Source organism: Dasypus novemcinctus, chromosome 11 (assembly GCF_030445035.2).
Source record: "Dasypus novemcinctus isolate mDasNov1 chromosome 11, mDasNov1.1.hap2, whole genome shotgun sequence".
NCBI classification, from domain to species: Eukaryota; Metazoa; Chordata; class Mammalia; order Cingulata; family Dasypodidae; genus Dasypus; species Dasypus novemcinctus.
The window spans coordinates 5,345,036-5,363,131 of record NC_080683.1 but is presented as its reverse complement, the minus strand read 5'-3'; the positions used below and the strand labels follow the sequence as shown (position 1 = coordinate 5,363,131).

Genomic DNA, 18,096 nt, shown 5'->3' with positions numbered 1-18,096 from the left:
AGGCCAGGCTGGTGTGGGCGCCCCAGGGTCCTGCTGACCCCTGGAAGACTTTCCTGAACACACCGGGGCTTGGACAGGCCCTGGAGAGAGGCTGGAGCTGAGGCCTCCGACGAGGCGCCCGGCTGGTGGGGGCAGGCGGGGCTCCTCGGGGCGGGCAGGCCAGGAGCAGGGCAGGGGGACGTGGGGCGAGACAGAGGGACCACAGCCCCAGCAGTGGCTGGGCCCAGGGCGGCAAGGCCGCTCCTCTGCGGGCCTCAGGGCCAGGTGGCTCTGGAGACCCCCGCCGGCCTCCCCAGTGCCCGCCGCGGCCTCCACGCCCTGCCCGGGAACTCCCGGCCAGGGCCAGGTGTGTGCAGGTGAGAGGCCGAACAAAAGGAGCCCGGGCTCGGACGCCCAGCTCCCCTTGCCCAGCTCTGGGCGCCGAAGGGCCCGCGTCGCTCATTCCAAGTTCTAGTGCCCTGAGACCTCCCCACCCGCCCTGGCGCTGCGCGGAGGCCCGGTTCTGCCCCAGGCGCCGGCGCTAAATAAACATGCCCTGGCCGGGGAGGGGGCAGGGAGCCCTGGAGACACAGGCATGGGGCTTCCACCCGCCCAAGGGCCTGCCGGGGGCCACGGGACCTGGTGGCCACGTCAGCCCAGGATGCTCCAGCCCAGGAGCTGGAGCAGATGCCACAGAACATGGCGGGGACGAGGCAAACAGACGAGGGAGCCGACAGGGCTCGGTGGTTGAGCACCGGCCTCCCACACACGGGATCCCAGACTCAATCCCCAGTGCTGTACCTCAAAGAAAAAAAACAGACAGAAATTCCTGCCCGAGGAGAACTGACATTCTGACATTCCAGCAGGGAAACAAATGACAAATAATTAAGATAGATGGACTATATCAGACGATGATCCATGCCAACGGGTAAAATAAAGCAGGGAGGGCACGGGAAGGGTGCAGTTGTACACCTGGTGGTCAGGGAGGGCCTCTGCTGGGTAAGTGGCTCCGCGCAGGTCCAATCAGGCGCAGAGGGAGCCTAGAGGGGCCCCTGGCCCCTCGCCAAGGCCCGGGGCGGGCAGGGAAGGGGGTGCAGCCCCTGGCCCACCTCCCCCAGCCGGCTGGGCCCTGCGAGGCCGTGGGGACCCCACCGAGGCCCAGGACCCCGGGGCGGGCCCAGCTCACAGGCTCTGGGAAAATGGAGAGGAAGAGGAGGGGGGGCGGCCGAGGGCCCGGGGAGGAGGCCGGCGAGTCAAAGGCGCGCTTGTTCTGCTCAGTGACATTTTCCTAAGTGACATTTTTGTCCTTCAAAATTGGCTTCAAAGGCCGTCCCTGGAGGCCCAGGGCAAACCCTCCCCGCACACCCCTCCCTGTCACCAGCGGGCACCTGGAGGCTGACCACGCCCCACGCACCTGCCCTTCCCAGCCTGTGGCCGAGGCCCACCGCCGGCCACGCCACCCTCCACCCTCCATTTCACTACGCGCTTCCCAAGACACCAGCTCCAAAGGGCCCAGCCCCCACGGGGCCCCAACCTTCAGCAAACGGGGCGGGGGGGGCTCTGGGTGGGTCTCGTCACCGAGATGGGGCAGCCCCGGTCTGGGAGGGCAGGAGGACCCAGCAGGGCCCTCACACGCACTTTCATTCCTCTGGGTGAAGGCACAAGGGTGGAAAGACAGACAAAGGAAGTGCAGTGGCTCGAGCAGTTGATCACCCGCCTCCCACATGGGAGGTTCTGGGTTTGGTTCCCGATGCCTCCTGAAGAAAACAAGCAAACGACGAGCAAGGAGACAAGGGAGCCAACACAGGGGAGTCAGTGTGGCTTAGTGGTTGAGTGCCAGCCTCCCAGTACAAGGTCCTGGGTTCAATCCCCAGTCCTGGTACCTCAAAAGAAAAAAGATGGAAATCCCTGCCCTAGGAGAACTGACACTCTGATACTCCAGCAGGGAGACAAATGACAAACAAATAATTAAGACAGATGGACGATGTCGGATGGTGATCCACGCCAAGGGCTCCCCTCAGGTCCAATCAGGCGCAGAGGGAGCCTAAAGGGGACCCGGCCCTCACCAAGGCCTGGGGCGGGCCAGGAAGGGGGTACAACCCCTGGTCCACCCCCCCTCCCCCAGCCGGCGAGGGGGCAGATACTTGGGGTGGGCGTGTACGAGGGGTGTGGCTGAGAGTGCAAGGAACAGCAGGGAGGTGCCGCAGCTGGAAGGGAATGAGGGGGCCGCGGGCTGGCGGTGATGAGCACGGTGCCGGGTCGAGAGGGCAGAGAGGGCCGCACGGGGGGCCAAGGCCAGGGCAACTCCACAAACCCAAGCAGGCCCCCCTCAGACCCCCACGTACACCCCCCCGAGGCCCATGGTGGGAGCGGAACAGGAGCTCCGGGTCCCTCCCCAGCCTGGGAGGAGCCGCAGGCTGCCTCACACCCCGCCTCCCCGCGGGACCAGCCACCCGTCGCAGGGGCGGCCGCGGGCACTCGCAGGGGCGGCCGCGGGCACTCGCGGGGCGGCCGCGGGCACTCGCAGGGGGCGCGAGCTCCTGCTGGCTCCGGGCCGTCCGGCTGCCTGTGTCCTCAGCCCCCACGGGTAAGCACCTAACTCCTTCCTCTGGCACCTGACCGCCAGGACACACGTCGCCCTGACGGGAGGACATGCATCACCCTGACGGCCGGGACACGCGTCGCCCTGTCACCCTGACCGCCGGGACATGCGTCGCCCTGTCACCCTGACGGCCGGGACACACGTTGCCCCGTCACCCTGACGGCCGGGACACGCGTCGCCCTGTCACTCTGACCGCCGGGACACGTGTCACCCTGACGGCAGTCCCGGGCCGGCTGGGCAGGGCTGAGGAGCCTTCTGCCCGGGAGGGTGTGGGCCCCGGGGAGGACGCAGGGCCCCGGGGAGGGCGCGGGCCCCGGGGAGGACGCAGGGCCCCGGGGAGGACGCAGGGCCCCGGGGAGGGCGCGGGCCCCGGGGAGGACGCAGGGCCCCGGGGAGGACGCAGGGCCCCGGGGAGGGCGCGGGCCCCGGGGAGGACACAGGGCCCCGGGGAGGACGCAGGGCCCCGGGGAGGACGCGGGCCCCGGGGAGGAGGCGGGCCCCGGGGAGGGCGCGGGCCCCAGGTGGCCCAGCAGAGCAAGATCCGGGCTCCACAAGCTCCCCTAGACCAGGGCCAGCCACGCTGCGAGGCGGGGGACACAGCTCAGGTCAGGCCAAGGGGCCTGGAGCCCTCGGGTCCCATCCCCTCACCACACGAATGCAGAGACTGAGGCCCAGACAACGGCCTCGCCCCGAGGCAACCCTCTTCTCCTCCAGTTTCCTCAGAAAACGCCCAGTCACAGAGAAAGCCCCGTGGCTGGCAGGGAGTGAAGGGATGGCGGCCCCCAGAAAACCGAGGGAGAGCCACGCGGTGCCAAGACGGCGGCCACGCGGTGCCAGGACGGCGGCCACGCGGTGCCAGGATGGCGGCCGTGCAAGCCGAGGGGCACACACCCTGCCGTGTGGGGGCTGCAGGGAAGGGCCCGTTCCCGGCGAGCGGGGAGTGCGGCTGGCTGGGGGACCGGGAGCCTTACCTCGGAACTTCTTCGGGGGGTTGTCCAGGTCGCCGGCCGCGGGCTCCACCACACAGCGGTCATCCACCAGCCTGCGGACAAGGCAGCGCCGTCAGCAGGAGGGAGGCACCCGGCTGCCCAGCGCCCTCCTCCCCAGGGCGGCGTCCCAGGCGCTGGGAGCCCCTTTCCCCGTCTCGGCGGAGCCCTCCAGCAAGCCCTCTCCCTGGCTACACGGCTCCTTCCAGGCGTCACTGTGCACCGGCACGGTCCCCTGGTGCGGGTGGGGGACACGTGCACCCGACATCCCCGGAAGAGCCCAGACACCAGCCCACGGCCCCCAGGGAGGAGCTGGCACGTCACAGGGCCGATCCCAAAGCCAGTGCTCCTTCTGCACCTCCCCTCCCTGGGGCAGCTATCAAGGCCTTTTGTGATCTAACCGCTACCCACTCCCCAGCCTCTCAGCACCCTCATCCCAGCTATGCTGTACCCAGAGTTGACCCCAAGGTCCCTCGAGCCCTCACGCTCTAAGGAAAAGGTCCCCGCGACCTGCAAGGCCCTTCGCTCACACACTCACACACACACAGTCCCCGCAGGCCTAGCAGGCCTAGCAGGCCTCCTCTCATTCTCCCACCCTCAGCCCCTCGCCCACTCTGTGAAGCCTTCCTCGGCCAGCGCCCTCCCTCGGGCCCCCGCCCCACGTTCCCACGGCCTCTGGGCGGGCCTCTCCTGCAGCCACGTCTCTACTGCGATGACCCAGTGTCGACACCGTGAGCTCCCTGAGGACGGGACCCCCGAGGTTTTTCCCCCTTGGGAATCCCTGGCACTTGGCACAGCGTGTGGCCCGGTCATCATCATCCCACTAATAAGCACAACTTTGTTTCTCACGCCTTATGTATGTTCCTTAGCTTCCTAAATTCAGTGAACTATCATTTTTCCCCTTTGCAGGCAGCAATGGGGTGAAGGGCACCCTGCCAGCAAGCCCCCAAGCCGGCGCTGCCCCAGGCCCACGGCCACCGAGCGGGGGCTCTGCAGGCCCCCCGGTGACCGACAGGGAGGGCGGCTGCTCGGCCAGGCGGCTCGGGCTCCTTCCCTCTCCCCGGCCCCTGGCCCCTAGCCTTGCTCGTCCTCAGCCCCTTCCTCCCCTACCTGCTCTCCCGCCGTGCTCGTCTCTGGCACACAGAAGACCCCAAATTCATCTCCCCCAGGTCCTCCTCCCCTAATTCCAGACTTGGCTCTAACTTGCTCCTTCCTCCCCCCCGGAACCCTCCGCTCCAGACACCTGCCTGGCTCCCTCCCCCTCCCTCCCACCGCCTTCAGGTCTCTGCAGATGACCATGCCATGAAGACCCTCCTCCCCCGTCCCCCCCTCCCCCACTGTCTGCACTTGCTATGTCTGTTCGTTGTGTGCTTGTCCTCTTTTTGGAGGCATCGGAACCAAACCCAGGACCTCCCATGTGGGACGGAGGCATCCAATTGCTTGAGCCACCTCCACTCCCTGCTTTGCTGGGTCTCTCACTGTGTTTTCCTCCTTGTGTCTCTCTGCTGTGTCATCTCATTGTGTCAGCTTGCCACACCAGCCCATCACATCAGCTCGCCATCCTGCCCATCCTTCCCCAGGAGGCACAGGGAACCAGACCCAGGACCTCCCGTGTGGTAGGCAGGGGCTCAATCACCGAGCCACATCTGCTTCCCCTCCCATCCTTTTGAGAATTGTAAACCGCTGCTTCCCCCCCACAGCCTCACCCCCACTCTCTTGTTCGCCCAGCACTGACAGCACCTGACCTGTTCTATGGCTTTTGTCTTTATTTTGTTTACCATCCCCACCCCCACCCCGTGGATCAAGTTCCCTGAGGACAGAGATGCATCTGTTGTTTGCTGCTCTATCCCCAGCACCTAGACTGCTGCCTGGCGCCGGGCTGCCCCACGTGAAATACATATGCAATGAATGAGTGAATTCACTCCACTACTGCTGTGGGAAGCACAGAGAGGTAAAAGATAAAGCACCTGCCTCCCGGAGTTTGAAGTGTCACTGGGAAGATCAGTCACACGCCAAGAATTAATAACATGAGGCCCGTGCAGCGGCGCCAACTGGTGGTACCAGCTGTGGGTTTTGCCCGAGTTCAGGGAAGGGAGAGTCAGAGGCTTGGTCAAGCAGAGAAGGTGTGAAATAAGAGGTGGGAGCAGGGAAGCGGACTTAGCCCAGTGGTTAGGGCATCCGTCTACCACATGGGAGGTCCGCGGTTCAAACCCCGGGCCTCCATGACCCGTGTGCAGCTGGCCCATGCGCAGTGCTGATGCGCACAAGGAGTGCCCTGCCACGCAGGGGTGTCCCCCGCATAGGGGAGCCCCACGCGCAAGGAGTGCGCCCCGTAAGGAGAGCCGCCCAGCGCGAAAGAAAGTGCAGCCTGCCCAGGAATGGTGCTACACACACAGAGAGCTGACACAACAAGATGACGCAACAAAAAGAAACACAGATTCCTGGTACCACTGACAAGAATGCAAGCAGACACAGAAGAACACACAGCGAATGGACACAGGGAGCAGACAACTGGGATGGGAGAAATAAACAAAAAATAAATCTTAAAAAAAAAAAAGCAGTGCAAAGCCTTGAATAACTCATGGGCTCTCCTACAGACATGAGTGGGTTAGATCAGCTGTTGGCTCTTAGCAAAGGCACACAGGGCGGCTGTTTGGTGGGGAGGGGCTGTTTGGTGGGGAGGGGTCGTGCATGACGGCCTGGGGCCTGGCCCTGCAGGGGGGCAGACACCTGCTTACAGGGCAAGTAGGCGCGACTGCCGAGGCTGGCGAAGCACACCAGCCCCGCCCCGGCCAGTGCACACGGCCTTGTGGAGGGGGCGTGAAGAGGGCCGCGTCCCCAACTCAGAGGCCCTCTGTCCGCGGAGTCACCCTCCACGGCCCCATGGCCCCTTACCTCCCGGGGAGCCTCTGGTCTGGTCCTGCGGCAGGAATGCCGGGCAGGCGATGCCCCCCGTGCTTCCCCCACCCCAGCCCCAGCGCTAACGTGCCCAGTCCTCACCTGGCTGTGCATCGGTCCCCACCCACTCTGCACGGTCCCAAGGCCCCGAGGTCTCCATCTCAGCCCTCCCCACCTCCAGTACCCAGCAGGCCAGAAACCCCGCAGGGCCCCTCAAATACTGGTCAGGTGGAGCAGGTGGGCTCATTTTGGGGGTGCAGACTGAAGCCCCCTAAAGGAGAGGGACTGGTCAAGAGAGGAGCCTGCGCTCCAAAGGAATCTGAGTGGGGAAGGAACCCATCCCCAACCCGCTGCTCAGGGGACAGGAGCGATGGGCACGCGGGCCCAGGGCAGAGGAGCAGGGGGGAGTCGGGGGGGGGGGGGCGCGGGTGTCAGAACAAGGTGGGCAGTGAGCACTGCCTAAGGGTGAGGGCCTCAGAGCTGCCTCCAGGCTCCAACACTCCCCGCCTCCCCTCCAGGTGAGGCCCCCCACCCACGCATGGCTGGGTCTTGCAGGATCCCATCCCCCCATCTGCTTTCGAACAAGACCCCCAGGTGATATCCAAGGACGCAGGAACCCGAGCAGCGCTGGGCTGCGCCCTCTACCCCTCCCCGGAGATGAGGCTCCGCAGGGGCCGCCTCACCTTCTACCCCCACCCACTGCTCAGCACAGCCTCCCACCCCGAGCACAGGCAAGGAGGGCAACCACAGACCAGATTCGCAGGGTCCCAACGGGCCCCCCAGACCTCCCTCCATTCCCCTGCTCATAGCCATCAGGACTGGGGCATCCCAGGAAGGTGGGGGGGGGGCATGAGCAGATTAGCAGGAAGCCCTGGGTGGACGGGCTGCGGCGTGACTTGAGGGCCCGAGGGGGGCCCGGGACACTGGACAGGTAAGTCTTCACGGAAGGGGTGTCTGGTGGCCGCCCGGTGCCCCTCCCGCCCACCCCTGGAACTCCACGGCTCCCCAGACCTTCCCGAGACGAAACGAGGCCCAGCCCCGCCCCGCGGAGCTCCCGACCCCCCGCGCAGCGTCGCCCAGCCTGCGCCGCGACAGCCAGCGCCAGACGCGGGACCTCCGCCGGCGTGCCACCTGCGCCCCGCGCCCCGCGCCCTGCCCGGCTTGGCCGGCCTGGAAGGCCCCCTGCACCCGGGCGCGCCCACGTCCTCCCCGGCGCTCGGGGGCGTCTGTGTTTACCCGCCCAGCCCCGCACAGGTGCCCGGCTGGGGGCCACCTGGCGCTGTCGCCAGATCCCGGCTCCCCGGGGGAAGGGGCCACCGCGCTGCACCCCAGGGCCCGCCTCCTCCCACCCTCGCTCTCCTCCCACACCGCCCCGCGCCGCCCCCGCCTCTGCACTGCCCGAAGCCCGCCCAGGTCCTGCCGCCTTCAAGGCCGCCCTCGGCCTCCAGCGGTTCCCAATCGCAGGCAGCGCCCCTTAGCTAAGGGCCAGGGCCGCCTTGGCGGGCACGTACAGCACAACTGATCCCGCATAAACCATTTTCACATCCGTTATCTCCTCCCATTCTCACCACCATCCTGCGTGGGGTCATGGGGCCCAGAGTGGAAAGGACCAGCGGCCACGGCTGGTCAGTCGAGGCACGTACGCAACAGGTCCTCAGCCGTTCACAAACCCCCTCTGCGGGCCTAGCAGGTGTGGGCTGTGGCCCCCCTCAGGCCGCTGTGCCCACCCGGCTGCGCTGTGCGACACCCCCCCACACACCAGCCCAGTGTGGAGCTCAGGGGCACCCACAGAGAGAGGGGACGCGGGACAGAGGAAATGGGGGAGTGGTGAGCCTGGAGAGGCTGGCGGCCAGCCTGGCTCTAGGAGGATGAGCAGAAGGGCACCAGCCCTGAGGGACAGGCCCCGGGTGGCCCCATTCCCCAAGGTGGACTTTGACATCCAGGTGGGGGCCAGGGAAAAGGCGGTGGGGCGGGTCAGCGCAGTTGGGAAAGATTAGATAAGGAGGAGGAAGGAAGGAGCTAGAAACTGGGCAGGGGAACGCCAAAGGGGCCCGAATCAAAAGCTGCACCTACCAACTTGGCCGCCATCCCAGCAGCCATGGGAGGGGGCATCGCATAGCAGGAAAAGGCCCGGGAGACCCCAACACCCCCGTCCCCCATCCAGTCCAACACCGTCCAACTGTGGAAACTGAGGTGTGGAGCGGGAACCCGGGCAGCCCAGTTCCAGACCCCAGATGTCCTGCCGCCCGGCCTGGGCACTGGCCAGCACCCCCACGCACCTAGGCCAGACCCAAGGAAGGCCACTCCCACCGCAGGCTCCATCTGAGCACTGGGCTGCGCTGGCAGTGGATGGGGGACCCTGGCGCCTCCTTCTCAGATACCCAAAGTCATACCTGCTGCGCAGGGTGGGGGTAGGAACGGTGGGAAAGGAACCCAGATTCGCTGGCTGGGGCCCCTGGCTCATCAGAGAACAGGAATCCAGACTCACGCGCCTGCAAAAACACCCCTTGCTTTACCTCTACATCCCCTGTGCCACCGCAGGGTCGAGCGTGGAATTTAAGGAAGAGCAAGACTCGTGCCTGTGAGGGCCTAAAGTCCAGAAAGAACGGTACAAACCCCGAGGTCTCTGCAGGAAAACTGACAGCTAGCGCCCGAGCCCCCGGGGCACCTGCGCCTGCCTACACGTCAGGCTCCCTGGCTCTCGGGACTGGGCAGGCCCTGGCAAGTCCTGGGAGCACGGGAAGATGGACTTTTGAGGTCAAGGAGAAGACAGAGAGGGAGCAGGAGAAACAGGAGGGAGAGCGAGAGGAGGGCGAGAGGGGCAACTCGGGCCCGCCTTGTCTCCTGTATTGGCAAACAAGCAGACATCAGGCAAAAACAACGAGCAGGCAACAAGTAAAAACAAACGAGCAGGGAGTGGATGTGGCTTGAGCAGTTGAGCACCTGCCTCTCGCGTGGGAGGTCCCAGGTTCAGTTCCCAGTGCCTCCTAAAAAAAAAGAAAGAAGAAACAGACAACAAGGGGGGAAAAAAGAGCAGAAAAAAACAAGCAATGAGCAAATACAAGCAAAAAACAAGCAAACATAAGGAAGCCATCTTGGAGAGTGGGAAAAAAAACAGTTGTCAACTGTCAAGGACAGACTTGAGTACCACACGGCACATGGCCTGAGGACTGGGTGTTAGATGCTTTCAGGAAATGTTCATCGGTGTGAGGATAGTAGTCTGGTCACACAGGAACATACATACCAACATTTCTCAGAGACACGTAACGAAGTATTTAGAAGTAAAAAAGCTGTCTGTAAATACAAAAGAAATACAAAAGACAGATGCAGCAAATACAGCAAAACGTGGACAATATTTTTAAGTCTAGGTGGTGGGGCATATGGGTGTTCCCTAGTTTCCTGAGTTGGATTTGCCCTGCAGGCTGGCAGTCAGGGCTCAAAAGCGACAGCGGAGGTAAAGGTAGAGCTGTGCACGTACATCTCGGCAGCACCCACTGCCATTACCATCACCACCGAGGCACAAGCTCAGTTCTCTCTCCCGACTTCTATCACCCCTGGCACCGCTTTCTAGACTCAGACCCCGCGGAGCACGGCTCTCCTGCAGCCTGGAGGCGTGGGGTGCTGGCTGGTGGACTGAGGGATGGAAGAGGGATTTGTTAATCAAATGTGCAGGCACCTGCAGCTGCCCGGGACTGAGATTTGTGCCCGCTGCTCCTCTGGCTCTGCCCGCCCGCCCACCAGCCACAAACGATAGGTGCCTTTGCACACCACTGTGGCCCCTGCAGCGGCAAACTCCTATCTCCCCACATCCAACCCCCCTCAGCAGCCTGGCCCCACCCCTGGTCGCCCACTCCCCAGTCCCCTCTCCAGGCTCTCTGGGTTGTGAACGCCTGGCCTCATTTTTACCCCCACTTCCTCTCCCACAGTCCCCTGGTCTGAAAGGCCCAGCAGCCTCCTCTCTCTGGATTCCTGCGGCGAGACCCCAGGCAAGTCATTTACCTCCCTAAGCCCCCGACCCTATGCAGGGAACCGTGAATGGGGGCCCAAATGCTGGGCGCCGCTGCCACTCGCCCACAACGGGTGCCATCCTCGGGGGGTCTCGGCGCTCAGATTCAGAGGCTGTGGGGGAGCTCGCTGGAGAGTGGGGCTCTGCTATCCTCCCCCCCCAGGCCACCTCCCCTCATCTCACGCAGCGCCCACCCCCAGGGAGGGGCTCCACCTGGGGCGGGGGAAGGGGGGGTTCTAGGCAGCAGGGCCGGAAGGAGATGCAGTGTGTAGGGTAAGTGAAACCCAGAAAGTCCCCCCAAGCTGAACGCTGGCACAGCCCCCCCAAAGCCCAACCCCAACCCGGGCCTCCAGCACGCGCGCAGCTCCCCTGGGCCAAGCTGGGGGGCGCCGTGGGGTCAGGCAGGGCAGACGTGAGTGCACCTGCCGCAGGTGAAGGCGGGAGACCCCAGACCCAGCCCACCCCCCTCTCCGCTCCATCCTGCACTCCCTGGGACCGCCAGCCCACCCAACCTCGAGGGCAGAGGCCGGTCTTACTCCCCACACGCCCTAATACCACACTCAGATGTGTGACTGGCAGTGGGCCAGACCCCCGTGGCCCGGGCTCCCCGCTCCCAGTGCCCCCACCTCCGCCAGAGGACAAGGCAGAACTGGAGGGAACCTGCGAGCAGAAGCACTGCCTTCCCTTTGATCTCAGAGTTCCTCTTCTGGAGTTTATCCTGAGAGGGCACCTGGACAAGCGCTCAGGCATGTGTGGACACGGATGCTCAGTGCAAACTGTGCAGAGCCATGAAAGTTTAGAAGCTGCCTAAATGCCAGCCAGGTGGGGCGGTTAAATAAATTACAGTGCGGAATGGCACGGCATCAGCACTGGTGATGGGAAGACACAGCTTACTGCACCTGTAAAAGGACACCCTACAAAACCATACCTGCAGCTGGACATTGTTCTGTAAATATTTATTTGTGTCTATCAAAGGCTAGAAGGTCTAGGTCAGCAGTGGTATCACAAAAAATTTTTTTTTAGTTTTTCAGGTTTTCTTCATGAAATTTTTTTGGTTTTTTGAGGTATCAGGGCCCAGGGATTGAACCTGGGACCTCACGTGTGGGAAGCCGGAGCTCAACCACTGGGCTCGGGCTTCCCTGAGTAGGTTTATGGTTTGTTTCACTTGTTTGTTTTTGTTTTTGTTTTTAGGAGCCACCAGAACAACTGTTGGAGCCACATCCGCTCCCCCGTGGAACATTTTAAATAAATGATTCTGTGGATTGGGCTGACCGGAGCCAAGACTGCTTTGGAGTGTAACATCTCATTCCAGTGAAATCACAAAGAAACGAGAGCCAAGGGCAGGTCTGAAAGGCTGGGGAATGCGGTGGCTGGGGAGGGGCAGTCCCGCCCCCTGGAATTACATGTTCGGAGACCGAGGCTCAAAGGGTCCTTCCAACCTTCTCTCCCAGCTGCCCGCCGTGCAGGCTGGAACAGGCTGCAACTCCGTCTCGGTAACTGCGGGCTCCCCACGACCTAGACAGGCTCTGGCACACAGCTGTGCACCCCTGGGTGCTGCGTGACTTCAGGACATCGGCCGCGGGCGGAGATGGGCTGCGGGCGGAGATGGGCTGCGGGCGGAGGGCAGGCGGCCTCCTGCCACCCAGCCCCTGCTCCGCGTGCACATCTCCTGGGGAGCTTTTCAAACACCCAGCCCCCGTAAAAATAATAAGGTATTTTTTTTATTTTAAAATTTTTTTAAAAAGAGAAATAAAAACCCAACCTCCAGATCTCACCCTGGAGATGCTGAGACAGCGGCCTGGGGTGAAACTTGGGCCTGAAAAGTCCTTGAAAGTTCCCCAGGAGAGTCTCAGGTGCAGCCAGAGCACCTGCGAGGGCACCAGGTGACAGAAGCATGCTCAGAGGAGCCAAAAGTACCCAGCAAGGGGCTGCCAGGGCAGGAGGGACTCAGGGAAACGTCCTTCTTGGGACCAGGGACTGCCCCACGTTTACCCCAACTCCGGGTCCTGACCTGCAGGCCCACCCTCCCGCACAGTGCTCTCCCATGATCGCCCAGCCCTGTGCTGTGAGCGCCAGAGCCCCGGGAGATGCTCCAGAGCCCCCGGGCGGTGCTCCAGAGTCACAGGTGGTGCTCTAGAGTTCCCCAGCTGATGCTCCAGGGCCCCCCAGGGAGTGCTCCAGAGCCCCCGGGTAGTCCCAGGTAGTGCTCCAGAGCCCCCAGGTAGTGCTCCAGAGCCTCGGGGACAGGCCCCCTGGCTGGTGCTCTAGAGTCCCCCAGCTGATACTCCAGGGCCCCCAGAGAGTGCTCCAGAGCCCCCAGGTGGTGCTCCAGATACCCTCTGCTAATGCTCCAGAGTCCCCCGAGTGATGCTCCAGGGCCCCCGGGTGATGCTCCAAGGCCCCCGTGTGGTGCTCCAGAGCCCCCAGGCGGTGCTCCAGAGCCCCTGGGTGGTGCTCCAGAGTCACCGGTGGTGCTCTAGAGTTCCCCAGTTGATGCTCCAGGGCCCCCCAGGTGGTGCTCCAGGGCCCCCGGGTAGTGCTCCAGAGCCCCCGGGGGCTGATGATCCAGAGCCTCCGGGACAGGGCCCCCCAGTGGTGCTCCAGGGACCCCAGGTGGTGCTCCAGAGCCGGCCACGGTGGGGGCAGTCTGACGCGCAATGGCAGATCACCTTCAAGACCGGGCTCACCCACGCACCCCCCCCCCCCGACTTCCTCCCCGTGGGTCCCTGTGTTCCTCTGTCCACTGAAGACACAGCTTCAAGGACTGCACGTGAGACCCCCAAAGGGCCTGCCCCAAGCGCTCAAGGCCAGTTCCTCGCAGCCATGGCCCGGGGGCCACAGTAAACCCTCCCCCCTCGCGCTGGCTCTGGCCCTGACCGGCCCCGCCAGCCCAGGCCTCTGCTGCCTCCCCCCCGGGGTGAGGGGCAAGGCACCGGCCAGGCTCTCCAGCCAAGAGCGGGCATGGGCCGGCTTTCCCCACCACCCAGCGGACTGGCCGGCACCAGGGTGCGCTCCCCAGAGCCCTCCCGCCCCCAACCCCGAGTCAATGTGCCATCTTCACCGGGCTCCCCAGCCACCCGGGCGGCTCTCACTGGTCTCCTCCACTTCGCCTGCCAAGGCCTGGCGGGAAGCAGAAGGCTGCCCCAGCCCCCTCCCCTCACCAACGCCCTCCTGCCCCCCTCCCCAGCCGGCCCAGTAAGTGCATTTCATCCAGCCCCATCTGGGCACTTCCTGGCACCGGGCACTGGGCTAGCCTGGGAACTCAGTCGATCAGCCTCCAGGGCTCCCAGACGTGGGCACCCACAGCCATGGGAAGGTAGAGGGGACCAAAGTTGGAACCGGAGGCAGATTCTAAAGGAAGATGGGGCAAGGAGAGAGTCACTTACGCAATGACGCCCCCACCCTGGGAATCTTGTTAAAATGCAGAGAAGGGTCTCTGAGATTCCACATGTCTAATAAGCTCCTCCTAGGTGATGCCCATGCCACCGGCTGAGGACCAAAACTGCGAGAAGCAGGGACTTCCAGCACTTAGAAATCTTTCCTTCCCTGGCTCTAAGCAGGCGGGAAGCAGAGCTCCCCTGCGCCACCCAGTCCCCGGGCGCCCAGTACAGGACCTGACTGTGTACTGAGTGGATGGGTGGTGTAATTAATTAGTTAATCCTGGCCAAGCGCCCAGGGTTAGGTGGGCCAACAGAGAGACCTCCGGCTAATTGTAAAACAATGCGATTAGCACCCACCCGAATGGAGTTGGTAGAAAAAGCAGTGCAAAGAAAGCACAGAGGAAAAAGGTGTGCCCACCCCCGCATAGGAGGGTGGGGGGCGAGGGGAGGTGGAATGTCCCCAAGGAGGACGCACTGCACTAGGTGTTGGAGGGCGCGATGGATCTGCCCAGCTGAAGGGCGCGGGCAGCACAGGAGCAAAGGTAAACGGCTCCTGGGAGAGGCTCCAGGCCCCAGGAGAGAAGAAGCCTGGGGCAGCTAGAGCTGCAGGCAGAAGGGGGCGGAGGTGAGAAAAATCCAGAAAATGTGCTTGCAGCCTGCACATGCTGGTGCTAGGACGCCAGGCTGGGAAGCCGGCAGCCACCCGTGGAATGTCAGAGGCCACTGCAAGTGTGCACGGAAGGGGCACTCTAGGTGGGAGGGCTCGGAGGGCACCAGGTCCAGCCCCAGGATCGAAGGGGGCTGGAGGAAGCAGCTTCCTGGGACCCACAGCAGAGAGTTGGGTTCCGCAGCAAGAGAGGGGACCCCTGGTGAGGGGGTGAGGCCTGCATGAGGGAAGTCAGCGGGACGTAACAAGTGTCTTCTGCTCAACCCCGTGGTGTTCAAAAAAGCACCCACTGTGTGCTCGGCCTAACCAAGCACTAAGCAGCAGAGGAGGCTGATCATTCCCCAAAAATCCCCAGTGCTGCTCCTGCCAGGGGGCTTCCTATGCCCCCCGCCTCACGCCCCCCTCCGCCCTCCACGGTGTCAGAGGTGCTTTCTCCACACCTACTGCGCGCAGGCCCAGCTGGTCAGGGCTTTCTGGGGGCGGCCTGTACAAATGCAGCCCCCGCTGTGGCTCCACCACTATCCTTTGGGGAACTGAAAGAGCAGAAGTCAGGTTGGGGAGGGGTCTGGGGATTCCACTGCTCAGGAGCGGGGGATGTGAATGGGGAGGCCCTGAGGGTGCTGAGGCGGGAGGGCCTGGGTGCTGGACTTTCCCAGCACCACCCAGCCGTAACCCAGCCAGAGGCGCTAAAGCTGGACTCCCAACACCCCTGGAGAGCCTGAGGGAGCGGGTGGCCCTGACCTCCAGGGCTCAGGCCAGCCGCCCTGGGCCAGGATGCGAGGGCTGTCCTCCCAAGGTCCAGAGGAGCCAAGGGCAGCTGTCCAGCCCAGCGGGTGGGCAGAGGACACAGTCTACCTAAGGCAGCTCAGGGGCGGGGAGGGGCGGGGAGGGCGATATCGTCACATAAGCCCCCAGGCTGGGGATGGGGCGAGGGAGGGGGGCCCAGCCCTGGGGCGGGGGCTGAGGGAGGGGACCACCAGCGGCCCCTCAGAAGCCCAGCCCCTTCTCTCCGCCTAGTCCTTCTCCAGCCTCATCCCTGCTTCAGGCTTGGCCAGCTCCAGGGACAGGAGTCCCCGTTGGTCCCGCCGAGTACCTGGGGGGGTGGCGTCCAGAAGTGATTAATGTTTGCAAAGCGCTCGAGAGCCCCTGGGACGGTGGACCCCGGGGCGCCAGGTGAGCGGCGCAGGAAATTGACGGGGGAGGGGGGGCGGCTGCGGAGGCGCGCCTCCCGGAGGGGGCGGGACGGGGAGAAAGTGTGACCCCGCGCGGCGCCGCGGGACCGGCCCCAGAGGACTCGGGGCCCGGGGCTGAGCCTCCGCGCGTCTCCAGGGCGCCGCCCCACCCCCGAGCCCGGGCCGCCCGCGCTCCCCCGGCTCGGGCCGCAGCCGCCCACCTGCCCGCGCCGGGGCCACCTGCGCAGGAAGCGCGGCCCTCGGCCCGGCCCCTCCGCCCGCGTGGAGAGAGAAGAGGCGGGCGGGTGGAAATTCCGCGGAGAGGGGCGCCTTCCGCCAGCTCGGCAGGGCGCCGTCCCTACCCGAGCAAACACCCCGCTTCCTCGCTCCAAAAAGGGGCGAGCGGCCCCCCGCCCTCGGGGGCCGGGCACAGCGGCGGCGTCTGGCGGGGGGCGGCGGCGGGCCCCCCCCCGCGCCCCCCTGGGGCCCGGCTCACTCACCCCAGGGTGCTGATGAAGCCGTTGACGGAGCCCTCGGCGTACAGGGAGACGATGTCCCCGACGTGGAGGAAGCTGGACATGTCGCTCATGGGTGCGGCCCTGCGGGGCCGGCGGCGCGGGGAGCGGGGCCGGGCCGGGGCGCAGGCCGGCGGGCAGGAGCGCGCCCCCGCTCGGGGCCGGGCGCTCGGCGCGGCCGGGGCGCGCTGGAGGCGGCGGGAGCCGGCGGCGGCGGCCGGGGAGGAGGTGCCCGCGTCGTGGCGCGCCCGCCGCCCGCCCGGCCCGCGCGTACCTGCCGCGCAGACGGAGCAGGAAGTCTGGGGCCGCCGCACACACATGCAAATCCCGCCCGGGAGGCGGGGACGCCCCACCCCGCCGGCCGCCCGCCCCCCGCCGCGGCCCGCCCGCCCGCGCCCACGTGCGCCCGCGCGCCCGGCCTCCCGGCCGCCGGCGCTCTCCGCCCCCCCGGCGCCCTGCGCGCCTCGGGGGCGTCCCGGGGGCTCCGGGAGGCGCCCGGCCCGCGGGCTCCCCGGGGCGGAGTCTCGAGCTCCCGCGGGTCCCCAGACGGAGTCGCGGGGCCGCCACCCCCGGGACGCGGGGCTCCCTCCCGACTTCCATCTCTGGACGGGCCCGGGCGCAACGGGGGCTCTGCGCCCTCGGGGGGCCGCGGGCCGGCTGCGCCCCAGCCCTCGGGTCGTCGGGAGCCGGGGCCGGCGCCGGCGGGACGGGGCGCGCGGGGACCCGCCCGGGAGCGCCCTGCCCGCCGCCCCCGCGCCCAGCTGAGCGCCGTCTCGCGCGGGGCGCGCGCCCATTCCTTCGCCGCGCCAATCGGGATGCACTTTTCTCCGCGTGAAAAGCCTTTTCATTGCACAATAGAAAGCGCGCGGGGTTGGAGGGGAAATGAAGCAATGGGTGGGTTTTGTTTTTTTCTCTCCGCATTCCTGTGTACAAAGGGATCCAACTTCCGAATCAGTTCAGCCGCTCCCTCTTCAGGAGTTGGCTCCAGAAGTCTTGGCTTCTTCTGTCTTTCCTTTAAAAAAAAAAAAAGTAAATAAATAGTGGGGGGGAGGGGTGGTGTGCGAGCTACTGTCGCCAGTTAATTGCGCGCTGGAGCGCCAACGCGCCGCGGCCCTCGCTCCCCAAGTCCTACCCTCACACCCACGGCCCCAGCGCGCCTGCTTTCCCCTCTGTCCCCAACACACACCCGTCATCACATTCAGCCCCTTCCGAACTCCCCCACCCCCGTCAAAACTTCCTTTAAGGGGGAGAGGCTTTTCCCAGGAAGAAAGGGGGAGGGGCTCGGAAACTGCGGCTAGAAGAGGGACCCCCCGGGGACATCGAGGAGCGAGGAGGCAGCGAGGAGAAGGGGGACAGTCCCTGAGCGAGGGGCTTTTTGAAAAAGACACCTACAATATGCAAGGAGAGAACACTTTCAGGGGCGCTGAGTTCATTGTTTTTTCTCCAGGACCTACCTAAGAAATAAGTTTTTCAGCAGACCAGGCCACACCTTCATCTGTGTATAAGCAAAACAATTGTTTTCCAAAACAATACTTACCCTATGACCTGCATTGCACTCTGATGTTTTCTATTCTATTGCAGTTTATATATATAAAACACTGGTTGTGGCCCCGCTAAATTGCTTTTGAAAAATGTACCAAATGGGTTGCAAACACCGCTTCCCCTCTCCCATTTCCCACTGTCAGAATAAATCTCTTATCGGGGCTGCTCTGCCAGAAAGAAAAAACCAGGGAGGGCGCAAAAAGCTCAGAGAGGGCGCCTCAGACCTCAAGGTCACACAGCGGTTCCTGGTGACTAGACTTGCCTATTCCACCCTGCACTGGAGTTGCAGGCGCCAGGCCCTAGGGCCCTGGGGGAAGGAACTAGCCCCAGAAACAGCTTCTCTTGCTCA

At 64.6% G+C, this 18,096-nt stretch overlaps 1 protein-coding gene across 1 annotated transcript in view; it reads right to left on the bottom strand.

The window, feature by feature from the left end:
- Positions 1–16,341, bottom strand: part of ITPR3 (inositol 1,4,5-trisphosphate receptor type 3) — a 65,185-nt gene extending 48,844 nt beyond the window's left edge. Inside the window, 2 exon segments of the mRNA XM_058306576.2 lie at positions 3,553–3,623; positions 16,191–16,341. Coding sequence (XP_058162559.1) covers positions 3,553–3,623; positions 16,191–16,279 — 160 coding nt within the window. The 5' untranslated portion in view covers positions 16,280–16,341.
- Between the last annotated feature and the right edge of the window lie 1,755 nt (positions 16,342–18,096).